The sequence below is a fragment of the Acanthochromis polyacanthus genome, chromosome 16, assembly GCF_021347895.1.
Source record: "Acanthochromis polyacanthus isolate Apoly-LR-REF ecotype Palm Island chromosome 16, KAUST_Apoly_ChrSc, whole genome shotgun sequence".
Lineage (NCBI taxonomy): Eukaryota > Metazoa > Chordata > Actinopteri > Pomacentridae > Acanthochromis > Acanthochromis polyacanthus.
Genome location: NC_067128.1, coordinates 28171347 through 28191834, shown reverse-complemented (window position 1 = coordinate 28191834; position 20488 = coordinate 28171347). Strand labels below are relative to the sequence as shown.

At 41.0% G+C, this 20488-nt stretch overlaps 1 protein-coding gene across 7 annotated transcripts in view; it reads left to right on the top strand.

The window, feature by feature from the left end:
- fynb (FYN proto-oncogene, Src family tyrosine kinase b) overlaps positions 1–20488 on the top strand; it is a 112130-nt gene that overhangs the window by 62331 nt on the left and 29311 nt on the right. For all 7 annotated transcript variants that reach the window (XM_051960708.1, XM_051960705.1, XM_051960701.1 and 4 more), the window contains 2 exons: positions 1883–2139; positions 14115–14211. In XM_051960708.1, the coding sequence (XP_051816668.1) occupies positions 1893–2139; positions 14115–14211 (344 nt within the window). In that variant the 5' untranslated portion in view covers positions 1883–1892. The remainder of the gene's footprint in view (positions 1–1882; positions 2140–14114; positions 14212–20488) is intronic.

The window sequence follows — 20488 nt, the reverse complement described above, 5'->3', positions numbered from 1 at the left end:
TCTTTCTTCTCAATGAAACACTTCAGTGCCGTCCTTTGTTTATCTTTCATGTTGAATTTTAGCTTCAAATCTTTAAGGGCTGTGGCCAAAGCCGAGTCGAAAGATAACTGTTTATTGTGCGCCGGTTGTTTCTGTCAGAATCGTCGCGCCTCTGTCGTCACTTCGTTACGCCTGCCTTCTGACTCTACACTTCATGGTGATTCGTCCGGCCAGTTTTAGGAGCATCAAACCTCGAGCCTTATGGAGGGTAACTAGACCCACCCTGGCAGAGAATTAAATTCGTTGCCGTGGGTTGTCTAGCGCGGCTAGGCTAGTAGTTTGGTTGAATCACCCTGATCCAGGTTCAAACATTTCTAGATTACTAAATACAATTACCAGTGGTCTGAATGGGATAGCATATCTCAGTGTAGCATACTTGCTATGTGAAAAGCAACAGCTAGGATGAGCAGCAAAGGTTGGTTTTATAAGTGTTTGAATTTTAACAGACAGAAAACTGCACCGTAAAGCAAAGCAAACATCCCATTCCATTTTCAATTTCTTCATCTGACCCACAACAAATATGCATCATTCAATTACATCCAGTAGTTAACAGAGAGACCAGCTTTCTAAGTGTTTTTTTTTAATACAAACAAGTGATACAGAACTCTTAAGCCTAAATATATTATTTTTGTTTGATATTGAACACAGTTTGAGGGATTATTTCTTTTCCTACTGAAGTTAAGGGCTTAATAGGTAGTCTGATGTCTGCTTTATCACTATAAAAGTTAAACAAAGTTGTATTATTTGACCAGTTTCTAAGCTCTATTATATTCTGCTCCTGAAATCTCACCTTCTGTAGGGATTGACATAATCCTGATTTTTGAGGATCACGGGTATGCTTGTCCTACTAAAAAGTTCTCAACGGCAACCCATTTTAGAGACTTGATCCAGTCCAATCAGATTACTTCTGAACAAATGGATCATGTTTGTCAGACCTTTCCTCGTTCTCCTGTCTGTGGAATTCAACTCTCCTGCTGATTGATGTTTGTGTCTGCTTATTTCATTTCTCATATGGCGGCAGGGAAATCTTCCCAATGATATATAGACTGTGTTTAGTGATTTATAGAGAGACTGCAAGGTGGGAACGTGAGAGGAATGTTTGTAGCATGTGGAGGACAGGTGAAGATTCTTACTTCTGGCCGTTCAGGCTGACTTTGATTATTAGGCTCCACGATAAAAGCAGCGTCCAGTCACCAACACTCTGTCCTCCCACCGTTCTCCATTAAGATCAACGGGGTGGCTCTGACAGCGCTGCTCCAAGCTTCGGCGAATCTCTTTTTCACCGACCAGCCTGACTGGCATCAGTGCTATAGGAGCTGTTATTCCTCCTGACCATGAAAGAGACACAGTGTTTGTGTGAGTCATCTGTTGACCAAGCTGTGTGTCAGGCTGATGAAAATAAAGAAGAGGTCCCTGCCTCCCAGACCAGCGTGCTAATCATTGGACGGATGGCAGCTGTAGAGAAAGCAGTGTGATGTGAAAACTTTGAACGGAGGGACGAGTTCAGTCGTTTTTGTTGTGCTCTGCAGCCCAGCTCTGTGCTGTGGGTCATTCTTCAGCATGTTTCATCCTATCGATCCACCAGTCAAGCTGGAAGTATATTGAATTTATGGCCTGAATTAGAGCTCCTTTAGTCTGTCTTCTTTTTATTATTTCTGCTGCTCATTATCACATTTGATTTTCTTATTATTGATAGAATCTTTCACTGTCACACTCAGTTAAGAGTTATCATCCAAAGCCGCCTTTACACACTCTCATCTTTTACGAATCTGCAGTCATTCTGCTTTTATTGAATGTGTTTTGATGATTCTATAATGTCTCTTCTGTCTTTTTATGGGAACAGATTATAGATAATGGGCTGTGTGCAATGCAAGGATAAGGAGGCAACCAAACTCACAGACGACAGAGACACCAGCATCTCCCAGGGAGCCGGATACCGTTATGGGGCCGACCCGACGCCGCAGCACTACCCCAACTTTGGGGTCACCGCTATCCCTAACTACAACAACTTTCACGCCCCCGTCGGGCAGGGGATGACCGTCTTTGGAGGTGTCAGCACTTCCTCTCACACTGGAACACTGAGGACTCGTGGTGGGACGGGTAAGTGGACCCGAGAATACACCTAGTCATTATCAGAAATGTGTGAAAACCCCTGAAAGTTTAATTCCTGTTGACACTTTCTGCTCATAAATAATATATTCAGCATAAAATGTTGTGGTTTTAAAAACGTAAATGATAAATGGCAAAGAGTCATGATGAATGAGGATGAATTATCTTATGTTATTTAAGGATGAGAATGAGACTCACTGTCTCAATGAGACTACCTGCATAAATAAAGGCTAAATAAAAATAAAAAAATTATATAATATCAAGGCTGTTTTTATTAAATAGAGATTCATTCGTCAAAACAAATCAGTTTAGCTCTTTTTTGTGAACTCTGCGGTAACTTCAGTGTCAGTTATCTTTCTTTTTCTTGATTGAATAAGGCAGCACAAGCTGCCGTTTGTTTAATCCAAATCTATTTGGAATTAAATTCATATCCAGAGTGCAATGCCAGCAAACAAAACAAGGCCATCCAGATGTTTCTTTTTTTTCCCCCCGGTAGCTGCTGGCTATACCTGCTCTTGTCTTACAAGGATTCCATTTTCTGTGGCTATTGTGGGGTCTCTACTCAGTTGAATGTACCTGTAATAACGTCATGGAAAAAAATTATATTCCTTGAAAACTGGTGACTTTTTCAACATATTTAAATAAGAAACCACTTTATTATCTTTGAAAATTGAACGTGTCTACTAATAACTCAAACAACACAAAAAGGATGTCTTTCTGTCAGTTTGTACCACCTGGGGTTGACTTGAAGTGTAATCACATATGTACATTGACTTTATATGATTCAGGCTGCCTCTACGATCTCAATTGAACACTGTAAGGGTGAGTCAGAGCATCCTATGAAATAAGCTGGTTCAAGTTGTTTGTTGGTTTACCATCAGGTAACAGAAAAGTGCCGCCTTTGTATTTCCAGTCCTGGCATATCGTGCTGTAGCCTCCCAGGCAAGACAGTGGTAGGACATTATGGCGTTGTGGATTTCTGTGGACTCCAAAATAGACAGAATAACCTTTTCATCTATCGCAGGCTGCTCTCAGGTCATGTCATGGACAGCCGTGATCTTATTAGTTGCAAATTGGAAGGTCAATGCCAAACAAAGTCAAAGTTGAAACAGACTGAGCTTTCACAGCGAGTGAGCCTTGAAATCCAACAAAGTGTAACAACAAGCAAAATTTTGCCTCTCCGCAACAGAATAACAACGAGTCACTGTGGCGCAAAGGAATTCTGCAACTGAACATGTGTAGAGAGTTGAGATCTTCAAAATGTTGTACGTATGGAAAACCTACCCAAACCCACTGTGCATTAATTTACCTTTCAAAAATGACAGACCCGATCCAAATTTTAATGTGACTGATTATTTCACAAAATTAAATACCAGGAAGCAACATGTTCAGTATTTTTACAAGTACCCACAGGTGTTGTCAACACTACAAAGAGGTGACTCTGCATATTACAGATATTTTACTACTTACATTTTTGATTTTAAGTTTCCATGCTCGCTCTTTGCTGCTCTTTGTGAACACAGGCTGCAGTTCAGTGCAGTATAGCTGAAAGGCTTTGTCAAGTTCGTGCAAATCTGGTCAATGGAAGCAGTTAATTTTTGGTAATGTTTAAAATGTGACATGTAGGATAAAGTAAATCTAATAAAATATCACAATTTTAAGCTTAGATTTTTCTATTTTTCTCAAGGGAGCTGCACTTGTACATTAAGGAAAAGTTGAAAATCTGATTATTCTTTCTGATTTCACCATTTTCTGGCTCTGATAAATGGTGGTATTTTGTCGATATTTATAAAGAGACAACATGTCTTTCATTTCCACCAACAGATTTTTGAAGTTCACAGGGTTAACAAGCATCTGTAGTGGGAACAAGCAGCAGTGGAAGAAGAACAATATTGAATAATCACAGTAAAATACGATCCTATGCAACTCAGTTTCAGTAGAATTTGAACTCACGATGACTCAGCCTAGTAAAGCCTTAAAAATCCAATATTATTAAAAAACTACATTTCATAGCATGTCTTTGTGCGACACCTAAAAGCAGAAGTGTTTATATACTACCTTTTGCAAATCTAATTGGCTCCAAAAGACGGCAGCACAAAAAATCTGCTGTCATAGTCGGATCCCACCGCCTCCATGTTCCTTCTCCAGGAACACTGGATATTTTCTTCATAGCACTGATGCACTGCACAAGTGGGAGTAGCTTTGCACATTTTTCCACTGCCCCCTGATTCTGCAGTCAATGTGGGGTTGCTGTTCGACAATACAACAAGCACTTCTTTTGAAGCATAGTGAGGCTTTGATAGTTAGGCTTAGGCCAGACAATTTGATCCCTGGAGGAAAAAACAAAGAGCAGTGCTTTCCCTGCTCTTATTACCACCACTGCTGTGACGTGGGGCCTTTACATCCAGCTGCTTTTGCAGAGCTGCTCCATGGCCAACAGATCAAACCATGGTTGGACTGGTAGGCTTCCAGGTGTGAACATGTGTGACTTACTCTCAGTGAAACTAACCCAATTAAAAAGTTGCTCCAGAAGCAAAGATCAAATCCTGGGTCACCAAAGCTCAGCCTCTCCACTCTGAGCAGTCCAGTTAGAGCAAAAGTGAGGGCAGAAAGAGAAAATACTGCTGTGAGATGGACAGTATTTTGAGAAGAAGCAGCAACAAAGAGAGGGGAAATGATTAGTTTGAAGGATATTTCTTTGAGAAATTAGTTTTTATTGTTTGACAGAAAAAGGGAAAATATCTTCAGCTCAGCCTGAAGTGTGAAGGTTATTTCTTTTTTATTCCGTTCCCTCACAGTTACAGCGCTCTGTTCGCCCGGTGATAGTTGTGTGAGAACACTCGATTACAGCCGCCCACACACATACACCTCCGTATACAAAAGCACAAACTATGAGGGATTCTTTGTGCAGTTAAAGACTTCCCATGACATCCACAAATCCTGACAATCCTCACTTCGCAGCCGCCGCTACAACTCCCCTCCCGACCCCAGCCCGACCCTGTCAGGAACGTCCGGCTGGCATTAGCGCGGGGCTTTGTCCGCCGGGCTCATTGTTTAGGTAGGGAATACTCCTACTCAGGATATCCTTTATATTTGACTGAGCCCAGGCCGCTGTGCAGAGGAACTCAGCATTTCCACTCAACTTAGCAGGAGACCTCTCCCTCAAAGTGTGGATTATTTTCCGCACTGTATAATCCAAATCCACACAGTGGCAGAGGAGCAGAGAGCGGTTTAGCTTTTTAATTTTCTCCTGGTGGGAAAATTTGGACATAAGCTGCCCTTCTCTTTCAACCTCTGTTACAACACAGCTGCCCAGCTTGTTTGACTAACAGCCCCAATCACCCCCCTTCAGTCTCACTGCAGTGACAGCCAAACTGCAGTTGGCATCAGACAACTTATTGATTATCAGTTGATCTTTTGCTGATGTCATTTCCCCAAATGGAAATTCACAGCCAATCCCATAACCTTATGTAACTAATTGAGTGGCATCCCAGCAGACAAGTCTGGCATGAATCGATAAACCAGTTTATACCTCGCACTCACCTCTGCTGACCTAATGGAACATCCAAACGCTGCAAACCACAGCTGTTATGCAGAGGTTTCAGTCAGACGCTCTCTTTAACAGTCTGCTCTCCCCTGTCTTTGTTTGTTATCACATAAATAGCAGCAAGTCCTCTATCTGCAGTCCGATCAGCCGGAGCCTCACGCAACTTCTTCATATCAATACTGCTTCCTAAGAAAGCCTCAGTCTGCTGAGAGTCTCTGATGTGAAGTGACTTGAATTAATGCGATCAAGCGTACAGTGTAAGTGGACTTTGAAGAAGTGCCCATTCAACTTCCATTTGTCAGACTCTCAGCAGCATGAAACAGTTTAACAGCTGCAGTCATCTCAGACTTCAGTAAACTTTATGATGCAGAAAGACAAATGAAGCTAACTGAAGGTAGATCAAAGTAGAGATTCAGGATTTAAAAAATGATATTTTCAGTTTATTACAATTTAGGTCCATCATTATTATTGTTAATAACAACATTAGGCTCATTGACTTGCAGTTTCTGAACTGGTGCAAGAAACAAGATTTGCTGTATTTGGAAGTAAAATCAAAGAGAAATCTTAAACCAGAGTGTGTGTCGTAAGCATCCTTCCTCGTATGCAAACCGACTTCCTTCTTCAACTTTGACCTAATATACTTACTCACATATATTGCTTTCTACGCTCATTCATCTGCAATTTATCCACCAAATATATCTATATTAATAGTTATTTTACTACTTAGATTTTTAGTCTGTTTCCATACGTGTGTCTCTATTTGCTCTGAGTAAACACAGCATGCTTTTCAGGCTGAATTCTCAGAATTTTTCTCAATGACTGTTGGTTGCAGATGAGTCACTAATGGTGGACAGAATCTGGTTCAAGCAAACAGTATGTATCTGGCAAATATTTAAATGAGACGTGTAGAATAAAGTGATTATATTTCAGTTTCCTTACTAAATGACCGTTACAGATGAGTAGTTCAAAGACAATCAGAAAGTTAAAAATCTGATGATTGGTTCTTTCTGGTTTAATTTTGGAGATTTTCTTTAAGATAACATTCTTTTTAAATGTGGCAGTGGATTTTGGGCCTCAGAGGGTTAATATTCCAACTTTTCCATACTCTAGTTCATGTTAAACACTGTCCATATGGTTATGTATGGCAGACTGCATGATATATGTTGACAACCATTAAGATAAGATTAAACTGTATTAATCCCAAAGGAACCACCTTTTAATGATATTGCTCAGAAAAAACAAAATGATATAAGAAAATGTAGTGCCTCGTGGAAATGTTCTAAGTAAGTTAAAATTAGACTAGAACACTAAACACAACACAAAAATCCTTTGTGTGCTTTACAACTGTAACAGTATCTTGTAGCCACATTTGGTTTGCAGTATTATTTACGAGTTTGTGTTGTCTCTTTGTAAGCGATCTTTGTAAGCTGGAATGTCCCGCATAAATTTGATTCATCTAAAGTGGTGTGATCTCATGATGAGACTCCTGACTGATCTGCAACCACACTGAATGTGCGGTGAATCATAGGGAAAATGCATAATTTCTTTTTTTGTGGAAATGCAAAGTCAGTGGATGATTCTCCACTCAGAGAAGTACGGAAAAACCCAAAGACGTCTGATGAAGTTTTAGGATATACCTTCCATATGTCACCTTTAAGAAATTAATTTTAGTCATGCTAAATCTGTTCTGATTTCAAATTTACTCTAAAGAAAATATGCACTATGTCTGATTAAGTACTGTACTCAGTAAGTACTGTGTCAAAGGTAGCTTAGGTCATGTTTTAGTCGTTGCTCATCCAACAGTTATCAGACTTGATTGTCAGACTGCAGAACTGCAGTTTGGACATTCAGATTAATTACATAACTGCCATATTGCCATTTCACACTTTCCTAGTTTTGAACTGCCAGAACTTTCCCCAACACCTGCCATGGTTTAGTCAGAATCGTTGCACTTTTTTGCTACAACCAAAAAGACAAACAGAATGCAAAAACTTGTGGAGTTACATTGGAAATTTGTCAATAAAAAATATGCAAAAACACTTTCCAGTGCCTTCTTACAACAAACAATTCTGCTCTTTTTCAGTCAGTGACATGCTCCCAGTCTTGTCCATGTGGATATTTGTTGGTGGGATAATCCTGGAATGACCGGGGAGGTTTTTCAGGCCACTGGCCTTTATGTAGAGTTTTAGCTTGTCTGATGGGAGTCAGACTGGATCGAAGCTGCCCAAATCTCAGCTTCTGTCACTGGACAGTTCAATGAAGAACCTCTGGCTGTGCTGTTAGGTTAGATTCACATTACTGTCGGTTCACCCAGCTCAGGTGGTGGACTTGCTTCAGGCAAACAGAAACACTGCCTGGAAAGGTCAGTTTTGCACCTCTGTAAAGCTTCTGAAACTCTCTTGTGGGGATTTTGGAGATGTTCAACACAACAAATCAGCCAGTGAAGAGCCAAGGTTAGAATGATTCAAGGAAATTCAACTACAGATGCTCTTCTAAAACTGCTATGTAACCCTGCCACCTCAATTAAAAGCATGTGAAAATAAGTGCTATACCATTTTAGAATGTAACTTTACATTTTCCTTCATTTAATTCAAGCAGTATTGAAACCGTGCGCTAGTTTAGTTTGACCCCCTGAGGTCCTCCACTGACAGCATGTGTTCATTTCTGTTGCTAAATGCTTCTCTTTATCTTTCATCACATCTTCAGATTAAGGGTTTTTTTTATTTTCATGCTCTGCCCACAGTCTTGAGTTCTTTCTCATCCTCATTTGTATTATTGACCTCCTGCCGTTATCTGTTAACACATCCTACAATGAGCTAAACTGCTTTATCACATTTGCTACAAGTGAGCAAAAAGCAGGAGTGCAAGGGTGAGAAAAATCCCTGTGAGAAAAGTGCTACTGAGAGGTATTAATATGGGAGATACTGATCTTTTTTACTTCTGTGATGTGAATGAAATTAGTAGGATTGGTGTGGAGGGTAGATGTAGGAGTGACGATAAGGAAAGGTGACCTGATGGTCTTTGTAGGGATGATTCTGCAGAGGTTAGTCTCCCAGTAAGAAGCCACAGGAAAGCTGTCTTAGTGATGTATTACGGTTAATAAAAGTTAACAATACAAGACAAAGACGCTCTGTGTGCCTGAAACTAGCTAGTTTGTACAATGTGTTGTCTGATTGCATTGAAAAGTGTTTATGGCTGCCTCAAATGGCCGTACTCGAGGCAGAATGAAGTACCTGCTGCATTAAATTGGATTTATGATGTGTCCGAGCTGCATCTTGGATAGTTGGAAACTGACAATCCGACATTCACACCCACTTCACACTGTCACCGACCAGCTGTGAAGAGGTGAGAGGAACTGGCCACGGTGCTCCTCTTTATGGCTGTCTTTATTCATTTGTTTCTCAGCTATTTGTCTTCATGTGAACAACCCAACACCACCAACGCCTCCCTGGAAAGATTGCCTGATAATGTGCTGCTATTTCATTCCAGTGTAGCTGCTCAGAACGACTTGATGTCTTATGTGATTGGACAGAACGTTTGTACAAGTAGTTCTAAGAGTCCATAACCAGCCGTTGTTTTTCTCCTGGCTGCCTCTTGTGTCTCTCTGATTTGTCTCCAAGAATCCCCCTGTGGCTTTTGACACAATTATTCATACAAACGGGAATAGGAGTGCAAACATTCAGACAGTCTATTCATTGGCATTCATTGTTTCGCACTCGGTTGTACACGCAAAAGGTGATGGTAGTACTTGTGAAGAGTGAAAGTAGGGGGCTTGAGAGAAAAGTTTAGACGCCGGCCTGCAATCACACCTTCACAGCTTTTGGAAAGTTACAAAAATTGCAGCCCATGTTCCAACGTTGGAAGGTTTTGGGATCCAAAATATATTTTATATACAGTTGGACAACAATGAAAAGAGTACATTACAGTATTAGCTATAGGTATTAAAGTAGGCCTGATAGGTAATTACATGTGACATTGTTAGATTATTCAGTCTGTAAACAGCATGGTAAAGTTGTAGCTGCTGCAGGTGGAGCTGGTTTGAGCTATTTATATCCAATTTTATAAACAGAGAAACCAGATAAAGCCGAGGGGTCATAAGATTATCAATGGACAGGATCTGTTTTCAGTTTTTTGACTTTTTCCCTAATCTTTTGATTTGTAATGTAATATTGGCTAATTTTAAATTTTTCCTGAAAAGAAACCATGTCAGAAATTTAACGGAAACCTACTTTTGTGAGACATCTTAGGCCAAAACAGGTTGAAAACTCTGGCAGGGCTGTACAGTGCGAGCGTTTCACTCGCATATGCGCCTAAAAATAGATCGGTGCGAGTAGAAAAAATAAAAAGGGAGCACCCGTGCGAGTACAGATGTCAATCCTATCATTCGCATTTGCTCCTAAAATAAATCCACACAAAGTGGATCAAACTAAAAGTCATAGCCTACACCTTCTTCTTCAACTACTTTTTTTTTTTTTCACATCGGCAAGCTACAACACGACATGGTCAGAAAAACCGTGAGCTCCTCTCGACTCTCAGGCCGTCTCCCCCACACAGTACCGAGCATCACACAGACCGCCGCACTTTCTTAAAGCGACAGGCTCCTATTTTTGTCTTTAGCTTTTATGAACACATTAACTTGAAATAACCAAATACTGTGTCTGTCTAAATTATAATAATGCAAATGACACTAAATTAAGCATGTGAAACAGTTTAAATACCATAAAGTAATAACTTAACTAAAACTGTCATCAGTTAACCCAATCTATGCATGCCGCACCTATAATCAGACTCCCCTACAAATGCAAGATATGGCATCAAAATATGTCTGGTATTTATGTATAAAGTCTTTAATATAAGTATAGTTCTTAAGTATAAAGTTATTTGTAATTGTTGTTATTTTTATTGGGCCAGTTAACAATATAATAGAATTGAAATTCTTTATCCCACACCTGGGAAATTATTTGCTACAACAGCTACAACACTAAATTACAACAAGTTTTTTTTTTAAAATCCTAGTAAATTACAGTCTGTAAGAACAGATCACAGTATGGCAGATTAAGAACAGAGAGACTATTTCAAAACTAGGACTTTAACAGAAATATGCAGGTTGAGTTAACTGTGCAGATTGTATGATATGAAATAAAATCTGCAGTCAGATTTTGTTGGGCCACTTAACAAAATATGACTCCCCTATTATTTTGGCAAAGAAGTGGCAACCTCCAAACTTTCTCAGCTACAACATCTGTACCTGTTAGGATTGGTGGTGGTGGAGAACCCAGGCGCAGACATCACTGACAACACGGTAGGCATATTTAAAGGATTTATTAACAAAATCAAAAATCATTAACTAAAAACGAGACTTGGTGGACTAAAACTAACAGGACAGCTGACCCAGGAGGGAACTCAGGAGGGAACTCAGGAGGGAGCACAGGAGGGAGCACAGGGGGGAGCACAGGAGGGAGCACAGGAGGGAGCACAGGAGGGAGCACAGGAGGGAGCACAGGAGGGAGCTCTGGAGGGAACTCAAGAGGGAGCTCTGGAGGGAACTCAAGAGGGAGCTCTGGAGGGAACTCAAGAGGGAACTCAAGAGGGAGCACAGGAGGGAGCACAGGAGGGAGCACAGGAGGGAGCACAGGAGGGAGCTCTGGAGGGAGCTCTGGAGGGAGCTCTGGAGGGAGCTCTGGAGGGAGCTCTGGAGGGAACTCAAGAGGGAACTCAAGAGGGAACTCAAGAGGGAACTCAGGAGGGAACTCAAGAGGGAACTCAGGAGGGAACTCAGGAGGGAACTCAAGAGGGAACTCAGGAGGGAACTCAGGAGGGAGCACAGGAGGGAGCACAGGAGGGAGCACAGGAGGGAGCACAGGAGGGAGCACAGGAGGGAGCACAGGGTGAAAACACAGCCAGAGGGAGACAGAGACAAACCAAAAATACACTAAAGGACAACAACAAAAATGCACACAGACAAGCAACAAACACAGAAAGAACAAACAGGCCGCAAGAGGGCTGAATCCTGACAGTACCTCTGCTGCTGTTGTATAAGGTCTTGTGTACATGGTAGCTTCCACCGAGTTTTTTGCTTGGAAATTGGAAAAATGTAACACAATGCCATCTGAGTGATAATGGAAAATATGACAAAAGAAAGAAGTCAGTAGACCAATCACACTCCAAATGAAAGGAAGCCATATTGGTGAAAGTTTTGTTTTCTTTTGTGAGAACAAAATCAATAATTCTTTACAAACTCATTACAAAATACACATACATATGTACACCGCCTTTTATGAGAACAAAATCAAACATAATTCTTTGCAAACTATTAACAAAATACACACACACACACACACACACACACACACACACACTCTAAACATGGGCTTTGGTGTTTCCTTGTGACGGATGTAGTATAGATGTCCATCTGTAAAAAATACATTGGTTTATTAGTTCACAAAGTCCTGAGGACCAATGAAGCTGATGTATGTGACACTGGTGAGGGATGATAATATATTTTGTGGGAGAAGCTTTGTTTGTGCAGTGTCACTGTTAGAACTACATCCATTTATTTGACCACCACCAAAGACCTCATTAGGATCAGCTTGGAGGGGCCATGTCTTGAGGACTTTGATCCAAGTCCTGCTGTGGACCACTGGATGAACTCAGCCAAGCATGCCAGGTGACTTGAATACAAAAAGATGTGGGACAGGGATGTTCTCTGTGCTAAATAACTGAGCCTACTGCTTGGCTTGTTGTGTGAATGTTAATAATAAAATTGTGCGATTCATCGTGAAAATTCATAGTGCTCCTAAATGTTTTTCTGTGCTCCTAAATTTTTTCATTTAGGAGCACCTGTGCTCCTAGTGAAAAAGCTAAGCGTACAGCCCTGTCTGGTTTAATTTTTAATTATGTTGTGTATTTTGAAAGCTTGTTACATTATCCACTGTGTAAAATATTAACACTAACTACAGCTGTTCATATTAGCACTCAACAGTGCAAATAACCTGATGTTTAGCTTGTGGAGATTTCCATGATCAGTGTCTTACTTTGCCAAGTTACCACTTAAGCACAACATACAAAGTGAAACTGTAAGTGAAAAGTTTTGCAGGTCACCTGTATTATACATGAGGCCTCCATTTCTCATTGTATTCCAAGTTTACATTAAGGTTGAAAAAAGGTTTGCATAAATGATGCATATTCCGGGAGTGATGAGTTCCTCTTAATGTTGTGCAAATCTGTTGAGTAGATATTTGCTTACTAAAAAAAAATGGCGCCATCCAGGGTTCTCGCCAGCGCATTTCAGCGTAACGGGCCGTTACGCTGTCAGTTTAAAAGATTACGCTGTGATTAGGGCCGCTACGTTGCCTTTCAAGCTGTGTATTGGGGCAGTTGCCACTGTGAAAGAGAGTTATTTTGACAGATAACGCCATGTGCGTTTGTTTTTATCGACTGGGTGCCTATCTAGGTTATTTTAATGTCTCCCCACCTCAGCCATATTTTCCTGTCGATTGGCCTGTTCCCGTCTAAAAGAGTCTCTTCCAATCTCGGGGTTACAATTGGCATGTCTCGGTTGTTTCCGTGATGCCATGTATGGTGAATAGTGACCTAAATCACAAGCATTTGGAGCGTCTGCGTGACGCTCATTGGCTGACATCTGGGCCGGCTGCTCACGAGGTTTAATGAAGGCTATTGCACGTGCGCATAGTGTCGGGTCTCCCATCACGCTGTAAAAAAAAATCCTGGTGAGAACCCTGCCATCAGACAAAAGATCAAGGGATCACTTTGTTAATTCTGATTCATCCTGTGAGGATCATGAATACCAATTTTCAATTTTAAACATCCAAACGTCAACAAGATCGCTATCTGTATAGCTTTGCTGCTAGCATGGCTAAAAATAATGGAAGCTTCCAGCAAGACAAGTGCTGAAAGCACTTTTGCCAAATTAAGTATATAGTACTCAAACTTTGTTATAGGTTTTCGCTCATTTTCACCGACTTTAATGTTTTCTCTGACTGTCTGAGGTTTTTTTCACCATGTTGTTACATTCTGTCACTGTTCCATTTTTGTCACTACAATCGATTCCCCCTCCAACTCTGGCAAACCAATCATTGGTTGTTAACGTATATACACATCACCACCATTGTGCCAGCAGATCTTTGATTAACTGTGAAATACAGAGTTTTTCGTGGGACTGATAGCCTTAATCAGCTTTGTGCTAACTCAATTAGCTTGAATGGAACAGACGTCTATTTCTATGCAAAAGTCAGGCACTTTAACCTTAAATTTGCATTCAAATCAGGGATTGGTCCGTGTTTACTCAGTCTCCCAAAGCTGCTGGTGCAGATCACCTCAGTTCAATGTGTAATTTTAAGCTTCATTTTCTCCCCCTAATCTGCAAAGCGCTGACTCTGTGTTTCTGTCCCTTCTGCAGGAGTCACCCTCTTTGTGGCACTTTATGACTATGAGGCACGGACAGAAGATGACCTCAGCTTCAGGAAAGGAGAAAGGTTCCAGATTATCAACAGCACGTAAGTCGCTGCAGCTGCTTATCAGACCGTCTGCACTTGGGAGGAATGCGACTTTTCCATTTTATGACTGTCTTGAAGGGGATGGTGTTAGCTGCTGAGAGGGGAGCGCACGAGGCTTCACATTTCAGTACAATCGGTAGCTCGTATACAGAAAGAACTGCCATGGTTTCATAATCTGAAGCAGACTGGAGCCCAAATTAAGTTTGCTTTAGTGCTTCAGTTTGTGGAACTATAAAAGTCATGTTCAGCTCCTAACAAGTAACCTGGCACACCAACACTAAATTATTTTACACATCAAAAAAGTCTTAAATCTGAAATAAATGTTTAAGAAAACCAAAAATGGCGGAAACTTTACAGTATTAAAGGGTGCAGAGTATCTCAAATGAGTCAAAAGTGGCAGCTTGAACATGCAATATGACGATCAGGAGTAAACACAGTTTATTTAAAGTTTACGCAGGGTGGAGCAGGGTCTCTAGCCAGCAGTGATGAGTGTGGTGTTCCTTCAAGACTACCCTCTGAACTTGGACAGGAAGTGCCCGGTTACACCCACGGCGATGTTGGCTTGTCTTTCCTCTAGTCAGCAAAACTGTCGTCGAGCTGCACGATCATCTGCCAGCTCTTTAACCAGCCTGGCCTCGGTCTGCGGATGGTTTTCATTTTCTTTGTGTCTGCGTGAGGCTGCATCTCAGCCTGCCGGAGTGATTCTGAGCTGCCTCTCTGTTTGTTTGGGTTTCTGCAGCAGTGCGGTGACATTTGAGGAAGGCAGGAAGACTGCTGGGACTGCGCTCTGACCCTGTTCTCCTTTAGATTAAGGCTGCTCATGTGCTGAACAGCACTGCAGAGGGAAGGCAGGTTACTGTGACTGTGTATTTTCAGATTTAAAGTGATTGATTGTAAACAGCTGCCTTCTACACTTGCTCATTCTCGGATTTCTGTGCAAATTCATAAACACGCAGCCCTGTTATTACTGGAGTGTGTAGGGTAATGCCTAAGTTTAGTTTTACAGTGGTTCTTCGATGGAAATAAGACTGAAACAATGAGAATACTATTTATATCAGTGCATAATATAACAGTAGGACTTAAGGACAAACTTGGGAACTATACTTTCCGTAATAATGTAATTGACGCTGGATTTTGGCTCTATTCCCCCAATTTGGGCCACTTTAGGCAGCTTTCAACTGCAGCAACTCGAGGTAAGTGTGAGGTGATGTGCATGTTTACAGGAACAGCTCGGTAATCTGCCCTTTCAGCCTTTCTGTTTCCGTTGCACTTCAACTTCAACAGTGTCAACTAAAAGTGTGAAAAAGCCACCACAAATGGTAGTAGCTGGACGTAACACCGGTTCTATGAGCACACAGGAAATCGATTAATTAAGAGGTTGTTATGTTAGCCAATGCAATGAGTTTTACACTGGATACCTTATCATATTATCATATGCGTGTTATTAATCCTCTCAGCCCCAATTCGTTCCTGGGCATTTCTTGGCTTCTTTTACATTTTACTCACTGGGGGCTGACTTTTACTTGGAATATAAACTCCTGTAATTCTATGGAAACAGCACAACCATGACTAGAAGTAGAGAGACCTCAGAAATGTTCTTTGTGCCGTATGCCAAAGTTATAATGCCATAACTGGAATCAACATATACAACATTTTCACAAGTTGCCCTCAGGTGTTACCAGTACTGAGGGGGAAATGGTGGCTCTTCATGCTATAGATATTTTACTGCTCGCATGTTTATTTTGTTTCGATACTTGTCAGCTGTCTGCTTTGTGTAAGAGTTTTCATTTTAGCCCAGTTCAGCCAAAATGTTGCTGAATTTTTGTTACTTACTGTTAGACACAAGCTAAGTCACTAATGGCTTCACAGTTGCAGGGAGGAAAAAATATTTTTTTATTGTGTGTTGAGTCTGGTTAGAGCAAATATGAGACACGTGGAATAAAAAATGTTATGATTTTGGGATAAGATTTGGTTATGTTTTCTGGCAAAACATCATGTCAGAGATGAGTATTTGAAAGACAGCCAGAAAGTTAAAAACGTGCCTGTGTTTACACTTTCTGGCTCTGATAAATGGAGTAATTTTGGCTTTTTAAAATAAAATAAAAAAGACAAGATGCCTTTCAAACCCACTAGAAGATTTAGAGATTTAGTGTTTCAGAGGGTTAACATCCTATACATATTTGTATATGACACCCTATGCTGAAATCCTGGCTGCAGTCCTGGTTATTATAATCTATATGTAACCTGAGAGACAATATCCAGGAAATAACAGGTGCATGACGTGCACAAATTCTCCACCAGTCCTAGTGGAAAGTATTGATGTAGGCTGTAGAATAAATAACAGCACCACTGTTGTTGCTGCTTGTCTCCTCTAAACAACAGCAAACTATAGTTTCATGCAAATGTTCAGTATCTTGAATATAAAATGTAAATGCAGATGTCATCTAAGCCATCTCCTGATGAATTTTTCAAACTCTCTACTGTACGTGACGGCCTCATCACATCAGGTTTTGGCCCAGCAAGGTCAGTCTTCCTCTCTACCACACCCACTGAGCATCCTGTCCACATTCCACCACACACCTCGATCCCTGCTGGGCCACAGCCAGAGCAGGAAGACACCGTCATCAGAAGCCAGACTCCCTCCTCTTCCTCCTTTCTCTCCGTCCTCCTCCTCATCAGCGGGAGCCAGACAGAGCTGCATCTTCACCTCCTCCCACCGCTCCTCTCCTCGCCGTCCACTCACGCCTCAAATATCGACTGGGCTTCTCCCAGCCTCCCACACTGACCCCTGCTGGACGAAGGTGGGAGCATCCCTCAGCCTTGAACTGCTCCGGACTGTCAGAGCTGGCAGGGAGTGACTGACAGATGCCCGAGCAGGCGGGGCTCACGTGAAGCAGGAACCACCAGAGATCTCAGCGCCGCCGCCTCGGCTGACAGAAGGCAGCGTCGTCCCTTTGTGTTACATGATGGCATCCTCCAGGAAACAGGCCTGCATCCCTGAATGTTTATAAGTCACTGCATTCCTCTCAGGCTGTTTATAACCCTCCACGAGTGTGTTTTTGTGAGGCTTCATCAGACATAATCAGGAAACTGCGCTTGTTTTTATGGAATGCTACACGTCTGCGCTGTTGGTAAATTCAGTTGGAATTGTTCAGATATGCTTTGAATAAACACACTGTGGCGTTGTGAATGGCCGCTCATGTGACTCCCCTCAGTCAACACGGCCCTGTGTTTAATTATACTCTTGTGAGCTGTCTCTACAGGGGAAAGAGGATTCGAATCCATTCGGAGACAGGAGCGAGGCTCTTTGTGCGCTCTTGTTGTTGTTTTCTGTCTCTTTGTGGTGCTGCAGAGTTGGTTTAAGGGGGTTTGTCTCTGGAGACAAAAGAGGCAGCGGGACAGACTGAGGCCCACCCCACCCTGTCTGTTTATGTCTCTCCGGCTCCATGCAAACACACATACCAACACTTTGCACACCACACAAACACATCCTCTCACTCCTTCATACTTTTTTACCCACAGAAGGGAGATTGTTGAGACTCCGTCTTCCACTCCCTGCCTCCACTGCCTCCCCTCCTGAGGGATCCTCTACGAACAAAGGGAAGCGTGCCTGTTTCTGCCTGGCATGTCGTCCCCAGGCGATTCCCCCATCATGGCTTTATTCAGCATAAATGAAGGACCAACAACGCCTCCTCACTCGTCCCCCCATCCTCCTCTCCCTTCTGTCTTTAGCATCCCTCTCACACACACATAAACACACACCCGAAGCTGAAGGTGATGGAAACCAGCGCCGGCTGGTACAGTGCGTCACAGAGAACGTGTCAAAGGACAGAGATGGGGAGGGAGGAAGTGCACATGTGTGATTGTGCATTCATGTGTAAGCGCTGGTAACGAGGGTTAACCACCGCCACTAGCTGTCCCTGAAGGCAGCCAGTTATTGAAGAGCAGAGCGGAGGAATGAAGGGAGACGGAGGGAGTTGGTGACGAGAAGACGGATGACACCACAGAAAACTCTTCAGTCTGTCTACTTCAGCTTTGGAGATTAAAACGCATATCTTTTTTATCTTGTCAGCAAATTCCATGAAAAAATCAAAACCCAATGATGCGTTTGTCCACGTTTTGGTGCTTTCTCTTTTCCCTGCCACGTCTCATGCCCAAAGTTACAAATTGTGTTGTTATTTCAAACAGGTCGAAAATATCTAGTTCAGTTTTTAATCTTCCAAACCACAAAACCCAATTCAGTGGATTTGAAAGGCATATTTTCTTTTTCCAAAAATTCCAAATTTACATTATTTATCAGACACAGTAACAACAGAAAGCATCAGTGGATTTTCAGCTGTCCTTAAACTATTCGTCTGTGACATGATGTTCCATTGGAAAACTGGAACATCATGAACATGAAGCAGATAGCAGACAAGCGCAGAAAGACACTAGAAATCGAACTATTGATATTTGAAGGGTCTGAAAAAGGGAAGGGGTAAAAAAATGCACCATGAATCCCAAAATGAAAATGTTTTGTCGCTGTCTTTTTGTAAATTCCTACATTGGGTGACCATCAAAATAGCAATATCTGACCATCTGTCCAGCTTAAAGCAGACACCAGTAACAAAAACTTTCAGTCTGATGTGTTATGTAGTTCACTTTCAATAACTGCTCGAATCTAAAGGTATGGTTCCCCTTGGAGATATTTCCAAGACCGTTACAATAATCAGATAGATGACAAATAAAAGGAATGAAATGCTGAGATGATGCTTGACAATCATTCAGCCAGAAATCCATCAAAAAAGGCCCAGATATTAATTTATAGACCTATGGAAAGTCTTGAGAGTAGTCCCTGATGTAATGCAGTGCCATGGCTACTCCATTTAATATGCACTATTGCCCTCGCCATATACAAGGCCAATTTACTGTACTTCCATGTCTGCATTGGTAATAGTAATTCTAGCTAATGGAGGAAATCATTAAAGGATAAGTCCATGAAATGACCACATCTAGCAGTAACTACATCTTATATTAAGTGCTGTGTGTGTATCCAAAGCCTGTTATATCTTTTTCCACTGTGCCATAAAATTCCATTGTTGTCTCTTAAAACCACATCATTGAGCACACATGACTCTTTATCATCATGAAGACACACGTGCTATTTTATTCTGACAAAATAACACAAACATTAGCCATATTCCTGTCCAAATTTCAACTACATTTTAAACAGATTTCTGGAAAATGTGAATTTTTATGTCATTTTAAAAGCATCATTGTTATTAAAAAAAACATTATTAGTTGGCATAAGAACATAAATGGTTCTCCATTTAAGTAAGTAGAAGACAAATAGAAACCGTAAAGAAATGAATGCTGAGACGATGCTTGACTATCTAAAATATCTGGTTTTGTGTAGAAAAATGGTGTACATGTTAATTCAAGTTTTTTTTTCATTTTTGTAAAATGATTTTTTTTCTTTTTATTGTTATTTATGACATTTCAACTTAATACTTTATTTTACTGTTCTGACCAAAATACATTTTTGAGCTCTCTCCTACTTCTCGTCATCGTTGTGCTGTTTCTATACAGGTGCAGGAATTTATATTGCAGTGAAACTAACAAAAATGTCACTTTACAAAAAGTAAAAATATTGCAAAGAGGTTTTTAACACTTGACTGAGATTAAAAAATTGGAATGTCAATTAAAACAAAATGGAACAAAGTGCACTGGAAGCTTCTGTTCTCGTGAAGTCACAAAAAATGGCAATGAGGTGGCAGCTTTTTAAAATGTAAAACAAGCAATAATGTGACAAGTCCACCAGATTTTACTTATGGTTTCCCACAGTGCCATCATTTGAGATGTGAATGGAACTCTTAATTCGGTAATCTTACTGAGTCCTTGTCTTTTACAGTGATTTTGTTTGCACCCAAACTGAGACAGATCTTGCTGTAGTAACTCCTAGTACAATGATGCATGTAAAGTAACAGTTATTAATTGCATTTTTCTGTAAATCAATTTAAAATACTAGAAATTTGATGGGAAATTTGACAGTGTTCATGTTTTGGTTGTCAAAATAAGTTTGCATGTGTGTCTTCATAAGGATAAAGGAACATGAATGCTCAATGATGTGGTTTTAAGAGACAGCAATGGAGCTTTATGGCACAGTGGAAAAAGATATAACAGGCTTTGGATACACACACAGCACTTAATATAAGATGTAGTTACTGCTAGATGTGGTCATTTCATGGACTTATCCTTTAATGATTTCCTCCATTTGCTAGAATTACTATTACCAATG